Genomic DNA, 20,000 nt, shown 5'->3' on the forward strand with positions numbered 1-20,000 from the left:
AAAGTCACGATAGAGTTAATATTGTCTTCTGGAAGAGGGAACTATAATTTATTTCTTTAGGTGTAAACTCGTGAGTTAATAAGATAGTTGTTTGTTTTTCTACTAAGATCTTTCGTAAGTTTTCTGATAGGTTATTCTTGATGTTGTTATGTAGCCAGATGTCTGTCGTAATATGTTGTATTTTCTGGGGCTGTGTACCCTGAATGTCTCTGAATTCTAATTAAATATTAACTCTGTATAAGAATATTCATCATGAACTTAATTTTATTAAATGTTAAATTTGGTATTGAACCGTGAACATCTGTTTGCATTTAAACAAATTATTGGTGTTTATACAAAATATACAAACGGAAATTGAATATAACTTGAATACACAAATCCTTCTTTGTAACTATATATAATATACACTTATTACATTGTTTGAACAGCATTTACCATCCATATAGTCATTCTTTTTCTCACTCTTGTTAGATTTTAGATGATATTAATGCTAAAAGAGGCACAGTTTTCCGAGTGTTTCACCATTTGGTCTTGATTGTTGCGTTCAAATTATTTAATGAAAGATAGTCATTGTTATTTGACCAGGAAATGAATTAATCATTAGTATTTGGCAGTGGACTTGGTTATATCTTTCTTCGTTTGCTCATGGAACTACCATAATATTAGCTGTGCTGAGACACAGTCATATTCATAGTAATGAAGGCTATATGTTCTTTACTCAGATTATATACAATCTATATTGATATCTAGTATTGCACCGTCAAGCACAGTGCCATTGTATCACATATATACCCAATTATCATGATAATTAATAAGCTATAATTCATTAACTCTCTTACAGTTGTATGTCTGAATTGTAAACTGATTTTGTCATAGGGACATCGTGTACCATCACATTACATTTTATATCTTGTTAGGGATCATGTTGGGGAAGGGTGTATGGAATTTGGCTTGTGGAGATGATTTTTAGGGGACAGATTGTGTGCGGGGTGGAGGGTATGCACATAAAGGACATGTCTTTATGGGCTCAGTTTCACTTAATTAGAGAGGAATTCTAGAGATGAGAGGACAGTGCCATGCCATAGATTTGGCACAGTTATAAGAAAAGAAAGACAAAGCCAAGGGAAAACTGTTATCAAGTTTTAATTAAATGAGATAATTGCAACATTGTTAGAATATTTAATGTGTTTTTAGAGAGAGAGAGGGAGAGGGTGGATTTAGAAATGTTAGTCTGTTTTATTGTGGACATATTGAGCTATTACATGGGACCACTGTAGAAAGTACAGAAATATTGACCAAAACCATAATGGTCAACATTTGACCAGTAACGACAGGAATTGAATGTCTCACAATAACAAGGTAGTGTTTAATAAAAATAAAGATAAAGGAAGTTTATTTTTAAGTGTAAAACTTGGAAATATTTATTTCAGGGGCTCCAGAGTTTGAGGACAGATGTGTACAAACGGAGGCTACATGTCAGGAATTAGGGGCTGCATCTCAAGCAATAGGTGAGTATAAAATAATAGTTCCTAATTGATTTCTGTAAGGTTTTCTTCCCCCGAGTATATTGTGCTTGAAAAAATAACTGAAAACAGCTTCCATTCCCCTTTTCCAATTGAACGATTATCCGTATAATAATTGAATTAAAGATATCGATTTGCTGAGAGTTTATGAAATACTCATTGAGGTTAATGCTGTTGGTAATAATGTTCAAATTAGAAGACACAATAGAGTTAATATTGTCATTTGGTGACGGAACGCATCATCATCATCATAATCATCATCATCGTTTAACGTCCGTTTTCATTGTAGCATGGGTTGGACGATTTCACTGGCAAGGCAGTAGGCTGCGCCAGGCTCCAATGTGATCTGGCAAGGTTTCCACATATGTATGCCATTCCTAACCACTTCGAGAGTGTGGTGGGTGCTTTTTACGTGCCACCGACACAGGAGCCAGTTGAAGTGGGAGCTGGTATTGACCACGTTCGGATGGTACTTTTTACATGCCAACGGCACAGGGAACCAGTCAGGCGGCACTGGGCACAAACAACGCTTGAATGTTACGTAATACGTGCCACCGGCACGGTTGCCAGTGAGGCGGCACTGGCATCGGCCATAATTACAATTTGCATTTTGATTTCGATCTTGATTTGATTTTGATTCGTGATTTCTGGTTTTTGGTTTTACTTGATTCAGAAATTCTTCTCAAGCGCAACTTATCACTCTGTGATTCAAGGGCACTTTTAAAAGGGGCTGGTTATGCGACACTGGTATAGGCTACAGCTTTGATCTCACTTCACTTGCCGGGTCTTCTCAATCACATCATATTTACAGAGGTCTCTGTCTCTTGCCATTACCTCTGTGAGGCCCAACGTTCGAAGGTCGTTTCACCACGTCATCCCCTGTCTTCCTGGGTCAGCCCTTTCCACGGATTCCTTCCACTGTGAGGGTGTAACACTTCTTCCCACAGCTCTCCTCATCCATACACATGACCATACCAGTGCAGTTGTCTCTCTTGTACACCACATCTGATACTTATTATGTCTAACACTTCTCTCAGGCCTCTTCACTCTGCATTGTGTGCACACTGACATCATTGGGTTCAAATTATTTAATAGAATATGGTCATTGTTATTTGACCAGGAAATGAATTAAGCATTAGTATTTGACAGTGGACTTGGTTATATCTTTCTTCGTTTGCTCATGGAACTACCATAATATTAGCTGTGCTGAGACACAATCATATTCATTGTAATGAAGGTTATACGTTCTTTACTCATATTATATACAATCTATATTAATATCTAGTATTGCACCGTCAAGCACAGTGCCATTGTATTACATATATACCTAATTATCATGATAATTAATAAGCTATAATTCATTAACTCTCTTACAATTGTATGTCTGAAATGTAAACTTATTTTGTCATAGCATCATCCTGTACCCTCACTTAACATTTTTCACCTTGTTAGGGATCATGTGGGGGAAGGGTATATGGAATTTGGCTTGTGGAGATGTCTTGTAGGGGACAGATTGTGTGCGGGGTGGAGAGTATGCACATAGAGGACATGTTTTATGGGCTCAGTTTCACTTAATTAGAGAGGAATGTTGATTAGTGAATTCTAGAGATGAGAGGACAGTGCCATGCCATGGATTTGGTAGTTATAAGAAAAGAAAGACAAAGTCAAGAGAAAACTCTTATCAAGTGTTAATTAAATGAGATAATTGGTACATTGTTAGAATATTCAATGTGTTCTTAGAGAGATAGATAGAGAGAGAGAGAGAGCGGGTGGATTTAGAAATGTTAGTCTGTTTTATTGTGGACATATTGTGCTATTACATGAGACCACTGTAGAAAGTACAGAAATATTGACCAAAACCATAATGGTCAACATTTGACCAGTAACGACAGGAATTGAATGTCTCACAATAACAAGGTAGTGCTTAATAAAAATAAAGATAAAGAAAGTTTATTTTTAAATGTAAAACTTGGAAATATTTATTTCAGGGGCTCCAGAGTTTGAGGACAGGTGTGTACAAACGGAGGCTACATGTCAGGAATTAGGGGCTGCATCTCAAGCAATAGGTGAGTATAAAATAATAGTTCCCAATTGATTTCTGTAAGATTTTCTTCCCCCGAGTATATTGTGCTTGAAAGAATAACTGAAAAAAGCTTCCATTCCTATTTTCCAATTGAACGATTATCCGTATAGTAATTGAATTAAAGATATCGATTTACTGAGAGTTTATGAAATTCCCATTGAGGTTAATGCTGTTGGTAATAATGTTCAAATTAGAAGACACAATAGAGTTAATATTGTCATTTGGTGACGGAACGCATCATCATCATCATAATCATCATCATCGTTTAACGTCCGTCTTCATAGTAGCATGGGTCGGACGAATTCACTGGCAAGGCAGTAGGCTGCGCCAGGCTCCAATGTGATCTGGCAAGGTTTCCACATATGTATGCCATTCCTAACGCCAACCACTCCGAGAGTGTGGTGGGTGCTTTTTACGTGCCACCCACACAGGAGCCAGTTGAAGTGGGGGCTGGTATTGACCACGTTCGGATGGTGCTTTTTACGTGCCAATGGCACAGGGAACCAGTCAGGCGGCACTGGCCACAAACAACGTTTGAATGTTACTTATTACATGCCATCGGCACGGTTGTCAGCGAGGCGGCACTGGCATCGGCCATAATTACAATTTGCATTTTGATTTCGATCTTGATTTGATTTTGATTTGTGATTTCTGGTTTTTGGTTTTACTTGACTCAGAAATTCTTCTCAAGTGCAACTTATCACTCTGTGATTCAAGGGTACTTTTAAAAGGGGCTGGTTATGCGACACTGGTATAGGCTACAGCTTTGATCTCACTTCACTTGCCGGGTCTTCTCAATCACATCATATTTACAGAGGTCTCTGTCTCTTGCCATTACCTCTGTGAGGCCCAACGTTCGAAGGTCGCTTCACCACGTCATCCCCTGTCTTCCTGGGTCACCTCACTTCCACGGGTTCCTTCCACTGTGAGGGTGTAACACTTCTTCCCACAGCTCTCCTCATCCATACACATGACCATACCAGTGCAGTTGTCTCTCTTGTACACCACATCTGATGCTTCTTATGTCTAACACTTCTCTCAGGCCTCTTCACTCTGCATTGTGTGCACACTGACATCATTGGGTTCAAATTATTTAATAGAATATGGTCATTGTTATTTGACCAGGAAATGAATTAAGCATTAGTATTTGGCAGTGGACTTGGTTATATCTTTCTTCATTTGCTCATGGAACTACCATAATATTAGCTGTGCTGAGACACAATCATATTCATTGTAATGAAGGTTATACGTTCTTTACTCAGATTATATACAATCTATATTGATATCTAGTATTGCACTGTCAAGCACAGTGCCGTTATATCACATATATACCCAATTATCATGATAATTAATAAGCTATAATTCATTAACTCCCTTACATTTGTATGTATGAAATGTAAACGTATTTTGACATAGCATCATCGTGTACCCTCACTTAACATTTTTCACCTTGTTAGGGATCATGTTGGGGAAGGGTATATGGAATTTGGCTTGTGGAGATGTTTTTTAGGGGACAGATTGTGTGCGGGGTGGAGAGTATGCACATAAAGGACATGTCTTTATGGGCTCAGTTTCACTTAATTAGAGAGGAATTCTAGAGATGAGAGGACAGTGCCATGCCATAGATTTGGCACAGTTATAAGAAAAGAAAGACAAAGCCAAGGGAAAACTGTTATCAAGTGTTAATTAAATGAGATAATTGGTACATTGTTAGAATATTTAATGTATTCTTAGAGAGAGAGAGAGAACGAGAGAGAGGGAGGGTGGATTTAGAAATGTTAGTCTGTTTTATTGTGGACATATTGGGCTATTACATGAGACCACTGTAAAAAGTACAGAAATATTGACCAAAACCATAATGGTCAACATTTGACCAGTAACGACAGGAATTGAATGACTCACAATAACAAGGTAGAGTTTAATAAAAATAAAGATAAAGAAAGTTTATTTTTAAATGTAAAACTTGGAAATATTTATTTCAGGGGCTCCAGAGTTTGAGGACAGGTGTGTACAAACGGAGGCTACATGTCAGGAATTAGGGGCTGCATCTCAAGCAATAGGTGAGTATAAAATAATAGTTCCCAATTGATTTCTGTAAGGTTTTCTTCCCCTGAGTATATTGTGCTTGAAAGAATAACTGAAAATAGCTTCCATTCCTATTTTCCAATTGAACGATTATCCGTATAGTAATTGAATTAAAGATATCGATTTACTGAGGGTTTATGAAATTCCCATTGAGGTTAATGCTGTTGGTAATAATGTTCAAATTAGAAGACACAATAGAGTTAATATTGTCATTTGGTGACGGAACGCATCATCACCATCATAATTATCATCATCGTTTAACGTTCGTTTTCATAGTAGCATGGGTTGGACGATTTCACTGGCAAGGCAGTAGGCTGCGCCAGGCTCCAATGTGATCTGGCAAGGTTTCCACATATGTATGCCATTCCTAACGCCAACCACTTCGAGAGTGTGGTGGGTGCTTTTTACGTGCCACCGACACAGGAGCCAGTTGAAGTGGGAGCTGGTATTGACCACGTTCGGATGGTACTTTTTACATGCCAACGGCACAGGGAACCAGTCAGGCGGCACTGGGCACAAACAACGCTTGAATGTTACGTAATACGTGCCACCGGCACGGTTGTCAGTGAGGCGGCACTGGCATCGGCCATAATTACAATTTGCATTTTGATTTCGATCTTGATTTGATTTTGATTCGTGATTTCTGGTTTTTGGTTTTACTTGATTCAGAAATTCTTCTCAAGCGCAACTTATCACTCTGTGATTCAAGGCACTTTTAAAAGGGGCTGGTTATGCGACACTGGTATAGGCTACAGCTTTGATCTCACTTCACTTGCCGGGTCTTCTCAATCACATCATATTTACAGAGGTCTCTGTCTCTTGCCATTACCTCTGTGGGCCCAACGTTCGAAGGTCGTTTCACCACGTCATCCCCTGTCTTCCTGGGTCAGCCCTTTCCACGGATTCCTTCCACTGTGAGGGTGTAACACTTCTTCCCACAGCTCTCCTCATCCATACACATGACCATACCAGTGCAGTTGTCTCTCTTGTACACCACATCTGATACTTATTATGTCTAACACTTCTCTCAGGCCTCTTCACTCTGCATTGTGTGCACACTGACATCGTTGGGTTCAAATTATTTAATAGAATATGGTCATTGTTATTTGACCAGGAAATGAATTAAGCATTAGTATTTGGCAGTGGACTTGGTTATATCTTTCTTCGTTTGCTCATGGAACTACCATAATATTAGCTGTGCTGAGACACAATCATATTCATTGTAATGAAGGTTATACGTTCTTTACTCAGATTATATACAATCTATATTGATATCTAGTATTGCACCGTCAGGCACAGTGACATTGTATCACATATATACCTAATTATCATGATAATTAATAAGCTATAATTCATTAACTCTCTTACATTTGTATGTCTGAAATGTAAACTTATTTTGTCATAGCATCATCCTGTACCCTCACTTAACATTTTTCACCTTGTTAGTGATCATGTGGGGGAAGGGTATATGGAATTTGGCTTGTGGAGATGTTTTGTAGGGGACAGATTGTGTGCGGGGTGGAGGGTATGCACATAGAGGACATGTTTTATGGGCTCAGTTTCACTTAATTAGAGAGGTATGTTGATTAGTGAATTCTAGAGATGAGAGGACAGTGCCATGCCATGGATTTGGTAGTTATAAGAAAAGAAAGACAAAGTCAAGAGAAAACTCTTATCAAGTGTTAATTAAATGAGATAATTGGTACATTGTTAGAATATTTAATGTGTTCTTAGAGAGATAGATAGAGAGAGCGAGAGAGCGGGTGGATTTAGAAATGTTAGCCTGTTTTATTGTGGACATATTGGGCTATTACATGAGACCACTGTAGAAAGTACAGAAATATTGACCAAAACCATAATGGTCAACATTTGACCAGTAACGACAGGAATTGAATGTCTCACAATAACAAGGTAGTGCTTAATAAAAATAAAGATAAAGAAAGTTTATTTTTAAATGTAAAACTTGGAAATATTTATTTCAGGGGCTCCAGAGTTTGAGGACAGGTGTGTACAAACGGAGGCTACATGTCAGGAATTAGGGGCTGCATCTCAAGCAATAGGTGAGTATAAAATAATAGTTCCCAATTGATTTCTGTAAGGTTTTCTTCCCCCGAGTATATTGTGCTTGAAAGAATAACTGAAAATAGCTTCCATTCCTATTTTCCAATTGAACGATTATCCGTATAGTAATTGAATTAAAGATATCGATTTACTGAGGGTTTATGAAATTCCCATTGAGGTTAATGCTGTTGGTAATAATGTTCAAATTAGAAGACACAATAGAGTTAATATTGTCATTTGGTGACGGAACGCATCATCATCATCGTTTAACGTCCGTCTTCATAGTAGCATGAGTCGGACGAATTCAATGGCAAGGCAGTAGGCTGCGCCAGGCTCCAATGTGATCTGGCAAGGTTTCCACATATGAATGCCATTCCTAACGCCAACCACTTCGAGAGTGTGGTGGGTGCTTTTTACGTGCCAACAGCACAGGGAACCAGTCAGGCGGCACTGGCCACAAACAACGTTTGAATGTTACTTATTACGTGCCACCGGCACGGGTGCCAGCCAGGCGGCACTGGCATCGGCCATAATTACAATTTGCATTTTGATTTCGATCTTCATTTGATTTTGATTTGTGATTTCTGGTTTTTGGTTTTACTTGATTCAGAAATTCTTCTCAAGCGCAACTTATCACTCTGTGATTCAAGGGTACTTTTAAAAGGGGCTGGTTATGCGACACTGGTATAGGCTACAGCTTTGATCTCACTTCACTTGCCGGGTCTTCTCAATCACATCATATTTACAGAGGTCTCTGTCTCTTGCCATTACCTCTGTGAGGCCCAACGTTCGAAGTCATTTCATTTCACCACGTCATCCCCTGTCTTCCTGGGTCACCCCTTTCCACGGATTCCTTCCACTGTGAGGGTGTAACACTTCTTCCCACAGCTCTCCTCATCCATACACATGACCATACCAGTGCAGTTGTCTCTCTTGTACACACACATCTGATACTTATTATGTCTAACACTTCTCTCTCAGGCCTCTTCACTCTGCATTGTGTGCACACTGACATCGTTGGGTTCAAATTATTTAATAGAATATGGTCATTGTTATTTGACCAGGAAATGAATTAAGCATTAGTATTTGATAGTGGACTTGGTTATATCTTTCTTCGTTTGCTCATGGAACTACCATAATATTAGCTGTGCTGAGACACAATCATATTCATTGTAATGAAGGTTATATGTTCTTTACTCAGATTATATAGAATCTATATTGATATCTAGTATTGCACTGTCAAGCACAGTGCCATTGTATTACATATATACCTAATTATCATGATAATTAATAAGCTATAATTCATTAACTCTCTTACATTTGTATGTATGAAATGTAAACTTATTTTGTCATAGCATCATCCTGTACCCTCACTTAACATTTTTCACCTTGTTAGGGATCATGTGGGGGAAGGGTATATGGAATTTGGCTTGTGGAGATGTTTTGTAGGGGACAGATTGTGTGCGGGGTGGAGGGTATGCACATAGAGGACATGTTTTATGGGCTCAGTTTCACTTAATTAGAGAGGTATGTTGATTAGTGAATTCTAGAGATGAGAGGACAGTGCCATGCCATAGATTTGGTAGTTATAAGAAAAGAAAGACAAAGTCAAGAGAAAACTCTTATCAAGTGTTAATTAAATGAGATAATTGGTACAATGTTAGAATATTTAATGTGTTCTTAGAGAGATAGATAGAGAGAGAGAGAGAGCGGGTGGATTTAGAAATGTTAGCCTGTTTTATTGTGGACATATTGGGCTATTACATGAGACCACTGTAGAAAGTACAGAAATATTGACCAAAACCATAATGGTCAACATTTGACCAGTAACGACAGGAATTGAATGTCTCACAATAACAAGGTAGTGCTTAATAAAGATAAAGAAAGTTTATTTTTAAATGTAAAACTTGGAAATATTTATTTCAGGGGCTCCAGAGTTTGAGGACAGGTGTGTACAAACGGAGGCTACATGTCAGGAATTAGGGGCTGCATCTCAAGCAATAGGTGAGTATAAAATAATAGTTCCCAATTGATTTCTGTAAGGTTTTCTTCCCCCGAGTATATTGTGCTTGAAAGAATAACTGAAAACAGCTTCCATTCCTATTTTCCAATTGAACGATTATCCGTATAGTAATTGAATTAAAGATATCGATTTACTGAGAGTTTATGAAATTCCCATTGAGGTTAATGCTGTTGGTAATAATGTTCAAATTAGAAGACACAATAGAGTTAATATTGTCATTTGGTGACGGAACGCATCATCATCATCATAATCATCATCATCGGTTAACGTCCGTCTTCATAGTAGCATGGGTCGGACGAATTCACTGGCAAGGCAGTAGGCTGCACCAGGCTCCAATGTGATCTGGCAAGGTTTCCACATATGTATGCCATTCCTAACGCCAACCACTCCGAGAGTGTGGTGGGTGCTGTTTACGTGCCACCGACACAGGAGCCAGTTGAAGTGGGGGCTGGTATTGACCACGTTCGGATGGTGCTTTTTACGTGCCAACAGCACAGGGAACCAGTCAGGCGGCACTGGCCACAAACAACGTTTGAATGTTACTTATTACGTGCCACTGGCACGGGTGCCAGCCAGGCGGCACTGGCATCGGCCGTAATTGCAATTTGCATTTTGATTTCGATCTTCATTTGATTTTGATTTGTGATTTCTGGTTTTTGGTTTTACTTGATTCAGAAATTCTTCTCAAGCGCAACTTATCACTCTGTGATTCAAGGGTACTTTTAAAAAGGGCTGGTTATGTGACACTGGTATAGGCTACAGCTTTGATCTCACTTCACTTGCCGGGTCTTCTCAATCACATCATATATACAGAGGTCTCTGTCTCTTGCCATTACCTCTGTGAGGCCCAACGTTCGAAGGTCGTTTCACCACGTCATCCCCTGTCTTCCTGGGTCACCCCTTTCCACGGATTCCTTCCACTGTGAGGGGGTAACACTTCTTCCCACAGCTCTCCTCATCCATACACATGACCATACCAGTGCAGTTGTCTCTCTTGTACACCACATCTGATACTTATTATGTCTAACACTTCTCTCAGGCCTCTTCACTCTGCATTGTGTGCACACTGACATCGTTGGGTTCAAATTATTTAATAGAATATGGTCATTGTTATTTGACCAGGAAATGAATTAATCATTAGTATTTGACAGTGGACTTGGTTATATCTTTCTTCGTTTGCTCATGGAACTACCATAATATTAGCTGTGCTGAGACACAATCATATTCATTGTAATGAAGGTTATATGTTCTTTACTCAGATTATATAGAATCTATATTGATATCTAGTATTGCACTGTCAGGCACAGTGACATTGTATCACATATATACCCAATTATCATGATAATTAATAAGCTATAATTCATTAACTCTCTTAGATTTGTATGTCTGAAATGTAAACTTATTTTGTCATAGGAACATCATGTACCCTCACCTTACATTTTATATTTTGTTAGGGATCATGTTGGGGAAGGATGTGTGCAATTTGGCTTGTGGAGATGTTTTTTAGGGGACAGATTGTGTGCGGAGTGGAGGGTATGCACATAAAGGACATCTTTATGGGCTCAGTTTTACTTAATTAGAGAGTTGATTAGTGAACTCTAGAGATGAGAGGACTGTGCCATGCCATGGATTTGGTAGTTATAAGAAAAGAAAGACAAAGCTAAGAGAAAACTGTTATCAAGTGTTAATTAAATGAGATAATTGCAACATTGTTAGAATATTTAATGTGTTTTTAGAGAGAGAGAGAGAGAGGAGGGGAGGGTGGATTCAGGAATGCTAGTCTGTTTTATTGTGGACATATTGGGCTATTACATGGGACCACTGTAGAAAGTACAGAAATATTGACCAAAACCATAATGGTCAACATTTGACCAGTAACGACAGAAATTGAATGTCTCACAATAACAAGATAGAGTTTAATAAAAATAAAGATAAAGAAAGTTTATTTTTAAATGTAAAACTTGGAAATATTTATTTCAGAGGCTCCAAAGTTTGAGGACAGGCGTGTAAAAACAGAGGCTACATGTCAGGAATTAGGGGCTGCATCTCAGGTAATAGGTGAGTATAAAATAATAGTTCCCAATTGATTTCTGTAAGGTTTTCTTCCCCCGAGTATATTGTGCTTGAAAGAATAACTGAAAACAGCTTCCATTCCTATTTTCTAATTGAACGATTATCTGTATAATAATTGAATTAAAGATATCGATTTACTGTGAGTTTATGAAATACCCATTGAGGTTAGCACTGTTGGTAATAATGTTCAAATTAGAAGACACAATAGAGTAAATTTTGTCATTTGGTCACAAGTATAATCAAGTATAATCTTGGAAATATTTATTTCAGCAAGGCCAATATTTGAAGACAAAGAGGTCCAGACAGTAGAAGAGCCACGTGCTGAGTATAGAATGACATTACATAATTGATTTCTATAAAGTTTAGCTTTTACTGAGCTATTTTGGTCAATAGAATGACCGAGAACAGATACCACTGCTACATTTTATTTGAATGCTTAGCTATAAAGAAATTCTGTTCTTCTACAACAACATGAATATCCAATAAATGTACTTTATGCAAACATCTGTTACTCATTCACTCGCAGAAAGAAAGATACAAACATTAAATATAAACCCTGAAACGGTTCTCTCCCGTTAAGGAGAATATTCGCCCTGTTTGTCATCTCATTGTACTCATTCATTCTCTCTCTCTCACTCATGCTCTTTCTCTCCGTCTTTTCAAGAAAGATGCTGGTTAAAAGTTTCAATACAATAAATGATATCATCTTCATCTTTTCTCATCTGCTCTCCATGCTCCCATACACTAGGTGGGTCATCACTGTCCAAGTCAGTTGTATCTGAAATTACTGCCAACCGTCATTTGTTGAGGAAAACATCTCACTTAAACATTGCAGCTTTTCTAAGGTGGTAGACCCTTTCTAACCCCAACCACTTTATAAAGGGTCCTGGGTATATTTTATTGTTGCACAAGCATTAGAAATGATCATCAATTCCCCAACAATATCAAACGTTCCTTTCAAACTTGTGGTGTCATCTTTCCTAGTTTCCACCAACCACTTCCTAGTGTGTTCTGGGAGCATTTAATTATAGCACAAGTAGTAATCAAGTTGTGTTACATTCTATATAATTAGACGGTCCTCACTATTCTATGATGTTTTGGTTCACTGAAGCTGATGACATTTTCAGGAGGTGAGAAGGGAATGTGATGACAAAAGTATCAGGATGCGGGGAGAGAAATTTGCAATACCCCCTCTCCTGGCTGTGGGGTCTTTGTCTTACATGTCTTTTGGCTAAATATGCCAGTACTTGTGCTTTATAAAAAGGGGCCACGTACACTTTGTGAGGTGGTTGGCATCAGTAAGAGCATCCTACAGTAGAAAACCATGCAAAAGAAACCATCTGGGGCCTGGTGCAGTTGTCTGGCTTGTCAGATCCTGTCAAGATTTCCAACCCATTCCAGCTTGGAAAACAAATTTTGAATATTGATGATGAGGATGATGATGCTGTCTTCCAGTAACTCATCATAATTCTTTGTCTTAGATTGTTACAGTAGTTTCCTGTCTGGTATAACATATTAGCTCAGTATAATAATATTGATTGTGAAAACCGGTTCAGTGATTTTGATAACATTCATATTGAACAGAGAACATATGTTCACATTTGAACAAAACATTGATGCTAGCATATGCAATACATGGAAAGGAATGAACGTATGAGATTCCAGTGTGACTTGAACTTACAACACTTTTCTAACTATATATATATAATTATCGCTTGTTACGATGTTTGTATAACGTTTACTGTCCATATATAGACATCGTTATACTGAAAATTGTTGGCTTTGAGATGGTTTCAATTGTAAGAGAGTCACTGTTTTCAGTCTTCCACATTTTGGTTTTACTTCCGACTTGATTGTTCTGTTGAAATTAGATCATGGAACCTGGTCATTGTTATTTGACCAAGAAAAGAATTCATCATTAGTATTCAGTACTGGAAATGGTTACATTTTTCTATGGTTTCTCATGGAACTACCATAATATCAACTGTGCTGAGACACAACCATATTAATTGTAACAAATGTCACATGTTCTTCACACAGATTTTATACAATCTATATTGATAGTTAGTGTTTATACGCTGCATTAACATGATAATTAATCAGCTATCATCCATTAACTCTCTTAAACTTGTCTGTCTGAAAGTTTCATAGCATTATCTTGTACCCTCATCTAATATTTTACACCTTATTACCCTCAAAGTAAACATAACTTTTACATGGGTACACAACCACATCCCTACGAACTAGTTTTACAGCTGTATGCCCTTCCCACAATAATAAAGTGTTGATTATCAATAACTATAATGAAATTATACTATAAAACGTAAAGCTTGAAAATATTCATTTCAAAGACTCCAACTTCTGTGAAGGATGCCTTAACAACATCACAGCCAGTTGGTGAGTAGCAAATAACAGTACCTCATGGATTTCTATAAATTTAACCTTCACCTGAGCATTAGTAGTTTATCAGAATGACTGAGGACAAGATCCATTCCTAATTTACATCTGAAATATTAACTGTAAAATAATTCTATTAGACATTTTGATATCAATGAAATTTCACAAAATATCCAACGGGGATGGCATGGTTTGGAAAATAGATAATTTAGAAGACAATAGAATTAATACTGTATCTTAAAACGGAAGACTAAAATATGTAGTTACTAAGTTTACTGATAGGTTATTGCTGTTGTTGCTATTTTGGCAAATATCTCTCATAATGTGACAGATTTACAATGAAATGTGTTCCTTGTGTGAACACCCTGCCTTTTTTTTTTGACTGATAATAAATTTATCATTGCATCCCCTAAACATTGTCTTTATCCATGTAAAAGTATTAGGTTTGATGTTGAGACAACCGTCCTCTCTCTCTCTCTCTCCAAGATAGACACTGATGACCCTCATCATTTATCATCTGATGTCTATGCTCCTATCGATTGGATGGATGATTCCTATCCATGTCAGTTCTTATTAACAAATACTGTCCGCCTCGATTGGATGAGGAACACATTCCGGCTTTTCTATGGTGATGTGCCTTTCCTAACATCAACCACTTTAAAAGGGCCTTGGGCACAATTTTGCTCCAAAAGCACTAGAAAAATTGTCGTCAACAAAATTAAACGCTCCTCTTTAACTTCTACAAGGAAATTCTGTTTGCAGATACTGAGAACAGAAAGCTAAAATACAATAAAGATGAACTGGATGGATATATGCTGGAGATCCAAAGCAAAAGCAGTGATTCCCATTCATAGACAGTTTGAAATGTCCATTGAAACCAGCAATCAAATACCGATTGATTAGTTCAGACTAATTTCAACCTTGAATATAAATGGCGAGATTTACAAGGTTGTATTCACAAAGAGATCAACTGTAAATCTACAGAATAATGAATATGGGACTAAAAGTATCTTGAAGACTGGAATCCTCTGGCATTCCAGGCTGTGTGGAACATGTGTCTTAAATCTTGGATGTGATACAAGACGGAAAGAAGAATAAAAGGGATTGAATGTTGTGTGATTTGATCTGGTTTATGGTTCTCTAGCAAACAAATTGTTGATGGAAGCAGTGGACCTGTTTTATATATGAGAAAAGATTAAGGATCTGATGAGGAGCTGCTATAACAATTTCAATATGCAGTTCATGAGGAAAACTTTCTCGATAGACTGGTATCATTTTGAAACGGGAATTGCTGTAGTTTCTACAAAATCAGTCATTTGGTTTGTGATTGTTATGGAGATGTTACTTAAATCAGCAGATTGATAAGAAATGGCTCAAAGGAAAACACTCGAGAAGACATTAATGGATTACATAACAATAGTAACAACAAATAAAAGGATATGCAAATAGTTCTGGATTAACTGGGTAGACTGAGGAACTTGGTGAAGAATGTGCTTCAATGCAAATGGGTAATGAAGCCCGTCATTTGTGAAAGGTCAGCAGAAACAAGTGAAGGTCAAAATAGCAGGAGAAACCCTGATGAAGTTTAAAGGGAAACTTGAAAAACTATTACGACGATGGTAAACTACCTAATTTTGCAATAATAGTAAAGGCATTGAGATCATGTCACAGAACGAAGATGGGTTAAAAGAAATAAATATGCCAAACATTCTGGAAAATAAAAGATTTGGAGCTCGCACTTTGTATTCCCGTCTTTCTTATATATTTTTGAGTATCAGTCCTTTTGTACCATTTCAGATGTCTTCACTGCATTAATGTGTAGATGTCCAGTTGTATGTAGTTAATGGGGTTTTGTACAAGTGTGCAGTGTTTTAGGACACCTGATATCACTTTTTGTTTCATCTGTGGAGAACTGATCATTGCTCACCTTTATTAAGGAGTCTTAAAATATTCCCTGCATCTGATAATGACCTGGTGATCTGGGATGTAGGATGATAAAATTCACGATTTTCCAACAGCAAAGAGAACTGGTATTACGTTTATTTTACTTGAAGTGGTGTGTCATGCATTTGTGACGAGATCTTTGGAGACCACATTGGATGATATTGCACTTTAGCAGAAGATGAGGAGAATGGTGGTTAGTGAAGTCTAGAGTTTAGAGGACAGTCGCATGTCATAGATTTGGTTCAGATATATGAAAGGAGAGAGAGAACTATGAGAAGAAACAGTCTCATGAAATGATAATTAAATGAAATAATTGCAACATTGTTAGATTATGTAGGATGTCTCTGTTAAAGAGAAATAAAGTTTCGGAAAGTTAGTCTATTTTGTTGCAGGCCTAAATATTGAGCTATTACCTGGTCCCACAATGGAAAGTATAAAAATACTGAGCAAAACCCTAGTGGTCACCAGCCAGCCAACCACTGATGATAATAAATGTCCCACAACAATAAACTACAGAATATTTATAGAGATAAATTATAAAACTTGGAAATATTTATTTCAGAGAGTCCAGTTCTGAAGGAGAGGGATCTTCTGAGAGTGGCTAAGAGGTTAGGACGTGATTGGTGGCAAGTGGGTGAGTATATTTGATTTCTATATATTTTACTTTCACCTGATCTATTTTATTTGTCAGAATGAATGAGAACAAGTTACATTCCTCATTTCCCATTGATAGGTTATCTGTATGACAATTTTATTTACGATATTCCTGATATTTCATAAAATATCCACTGAGGTTAGCATGGTTAGTAATAATGGATAAACTAGAAAATAGAAATGGCGTTTAATATTATCTTTTGGAAGAAGGAACTAAAATATATTGTTTAAGGGTAAACAGATGAGTGAATTTGTTTTACATTTTCTTTAGGTTCACTGTTAGGTTATTGTAATGAAGGACAAGTACCAAAGTTAACATCTAAAACAAAGCATCTTTCTTCAAACAGAAGACTTTGAGTTTGGTTCTTCTTGCAGCCATTATTTATTGGGTTATTGTGTTGGAAGCTGATAATTCCAATTTAGATTGTCATTTTGTAATGACTTTACCACATGACATATGTCTGTAAATGCTTCAATAAAAAGAGATTTAATAAAGGTGACACAGCGAAATCCTATCATTCTCCTCAGGCGAAAACAGAGAATTCCTTTAAGGGAATTTACCAGAAAATGAACTGGAGGTGGCATCTCTCATTGAGACTGACATAATAATAACTGAATAGGCTCTGTAGAATTGATTGAACCTGGAGTTCATTGGAGAAGTTTGAAATGGGTTGAATTTGACTTAGAATTATCGACTGTTGGACAATCACTGATCATTCGATTTTTAGTGTCCTCTTGGGAACTTTGCAAGGTAGTAGATGGCACAGAGGGACAGTACTTTCATGACCCTTTGAATACCAGGTCTGAAATCTACCAGAATAAGACAGATATATGGGATTCCTCTAAAGGGTCTTTGGAGTAATGTTACTCAATAGGATTTATAGTTCAGAGATCTGGGAGTCTCTCCAGGTTGAGCCACGTCTCCTCCACATCTGTGGTACCTCGGACATGTGATCAGGGTGTTGCAGGAATGAATTACAGGACATGTTCTCAAAGTCAAACCAATGGAACAGGATACCGAGGGGGAGGCCAAGAAAGAAATGGTTGGATGATATCCATAGTCTTAGTTCTTCACATCATAGAATACAAGCAGAATGTCTAATGATGGATGCTTCTGATAGGACCCTATGGAGGAGGTGCCTGAGGACTCTTTCCCCACAGCCCTTTCAAGAATATTGAGCAGAGGAAATGGATGGATCATATGCTTTCACTGTTGGAGGTCAATGTTAATTCTTGAGGTTCTGATATACTTTTGCCTTCACAAAAGTTTTCCTGCCCTCGTTTACCATATATTTTCTCAAGTATAATTTTCAATTAATTTTCTTTAAAAATCTCGTTTAATTCAAACTCTTTGTTATTTTTGTCAATAGAAAACAATGTCTTATATTTTTCCTGTTTCTTAGCTATTTCTTTTTTGATTTCTCTAATGATAAAGTTTGTTTGTTATATTCATAACAACCTACAGTACACAGCGTTTTATGTTATTGTCAGTGTTGTTGCATTTATTTCTTATTGTTGTGTCTTTTGCAGCTATTTTTTTAGGAGTTGATACAACTGAACTGAAAATTGATGATGAGTCTATTGACACTGTAAAACAAGGCTACCTGATGCTTCGCGAATGGTTCAAAAATTGCGACCCAGAAACACGGACACACGCAACATTAAGTGCAGCTCTTGAAGAAGCTGAATGTTTCACTGCGATGGAATGTCTGTCATTAGACGCAAAGTGAATTTCCATGTAACTGTTGTTGTTTAGCTTCAGATTAACCTTGACCAAACAGAGTCTTTTGATCAAACGCATTCCAGCCAGGACCATCATGCCTATTTCCAAAGAGAACCCACAACCACCTCGTCCAATATGCCCTTCTGTACAGTGATATCGTGTGAATTTAGCTACTAATTCTAGCAGGTATATCAACCACATTGTGATCCCATCACTGGTTTTGCTCCTTTGTTAAAAATTCACTTTTAAAATAAAGACAAAGTTTGAAATGTTCATTTATTGTTGTTGCTGTTGTTGTATATCTAATCCCATCCCTATATTGTTATATAGACAGCTTTAATATCTTCTCCTATATTGATAGTTATCTACCTTCATTTTTAGCTGAGAGTAGAATGCCTGGTATATATATATTGATGTCTTTTCCCTTTATATATCCTATAGAGATAGTATTTCTATATAATACATGATGTATCTAAGGATATATCTCACTTTGTCCTGTTGTGGTTTAAGACAGGCCTCTCCAAAGTGGCGGTGGTTGAATAAAAATTCAGGGGGTTTTGAGTGCAATATACAATATTTTAATTTTATATTCTTACTTTATGACCTTCGTTATTTACTAATGACTGCAATTTTCGTCAGTAAAAATAAACTTCACTATTATACATATGAAAATAAATCAAACAAATTAAAATTAAACAATAGCTGTGCTGAAAAATTGTGAGATAATAAAATAATGACACAACATTTGTTGTTTTAATTGCATGTGATTGTGGAAAAGCCACAGTGTCTCCCTCTTTTTAAGTAACTTCAGATAAAGGAAGAGTACAATTCTTCCCTACAATATTTACCTTCATATTACTCCACTGTTATTACATGTTATTTTAATTTGAAATTAGATTTCAAGTTCTTACAGCAGAGACCAAGATTAAATAAGTAAAATACATGAGACCTTTATGTACATTATAAGATGTGACAGGAAGCTCTACCGAGCAGACTTTTGTGGAATTGGAAAGGAAGACTCATAAGTATTCTCCACTTTTTATTGGATTCTTTTGTGATAGAAGTGAACAAACCTGATTGTTTTTAAATTAAATAATCAAGATATTTAAATTAGATAAAAATAAACTTTATTCAGAAATTGATAATTACTTTTAAAGCAAACCGAAATTTTACCGGTGAGTGTGTTAAATAATAAGGCACTAAAAGAGAATGACTCTCCCCAGACACAACAAAATTATTTTGTATCAAACTTTGTACAAAATTATTCCAAATAAATTGATAACATAAGTTTCTGATTTTTTTCTTGGATAACTTGGGGAGAAATGCTTTTCACACATTATATGCAATGTAAATACACAACAAAAAAATAAAGCTGTCCAAAGCTATAGGTTACTGTTTATATAGACCAGCTGGAGCAAATTTAGTTTAACATTT

At 36.9% G+C, this 20,000-nt stretch overlaps 1 protein-coding gene across 1 annotated transcript; it reads left to right on the plus strand.

Moving 5' to 3' along the window:
- Window positions 1-1,430: 1,430 nt before the first annotated feature.
- On the plus strand, window positions 1,431-18,841 carry LOC115228324 (the record flags this gene model as incomplete). Its single annotated transcript, XM_036498914.1, has 8 exons — window positions 1,431-1,508; window positions 3,512-3,589; window positions 5,589-5,666; window positions 7,674-7,751; window positions 9,679-9,756; window positions 11,756-11,833; window positions 16,752-16,823; window positions 18,374-18,841. Coding segments are annotated over 8 exons (740 nt in total), but the record flags the coding sequence as incomplete, so codon positions are not given.
- Between the last annotated feature and the right edge of the window lie 1,159 nt (window positions 18,842-20,000).

Source organism: Octopus sinensis, unplaced genomic scaffold (genome assembly GCF_006345805.1).
Source record: "Octopus sinensis unplaced genomic scaffold, ASM634580v1 Contig10323, whole genome shotgun sequence".
NCBI lineage: Eukaryota > Metazoa > Mollusca > Cephalopoda > Octopoda > Octopodidae > Octopus > Octopus sinensis.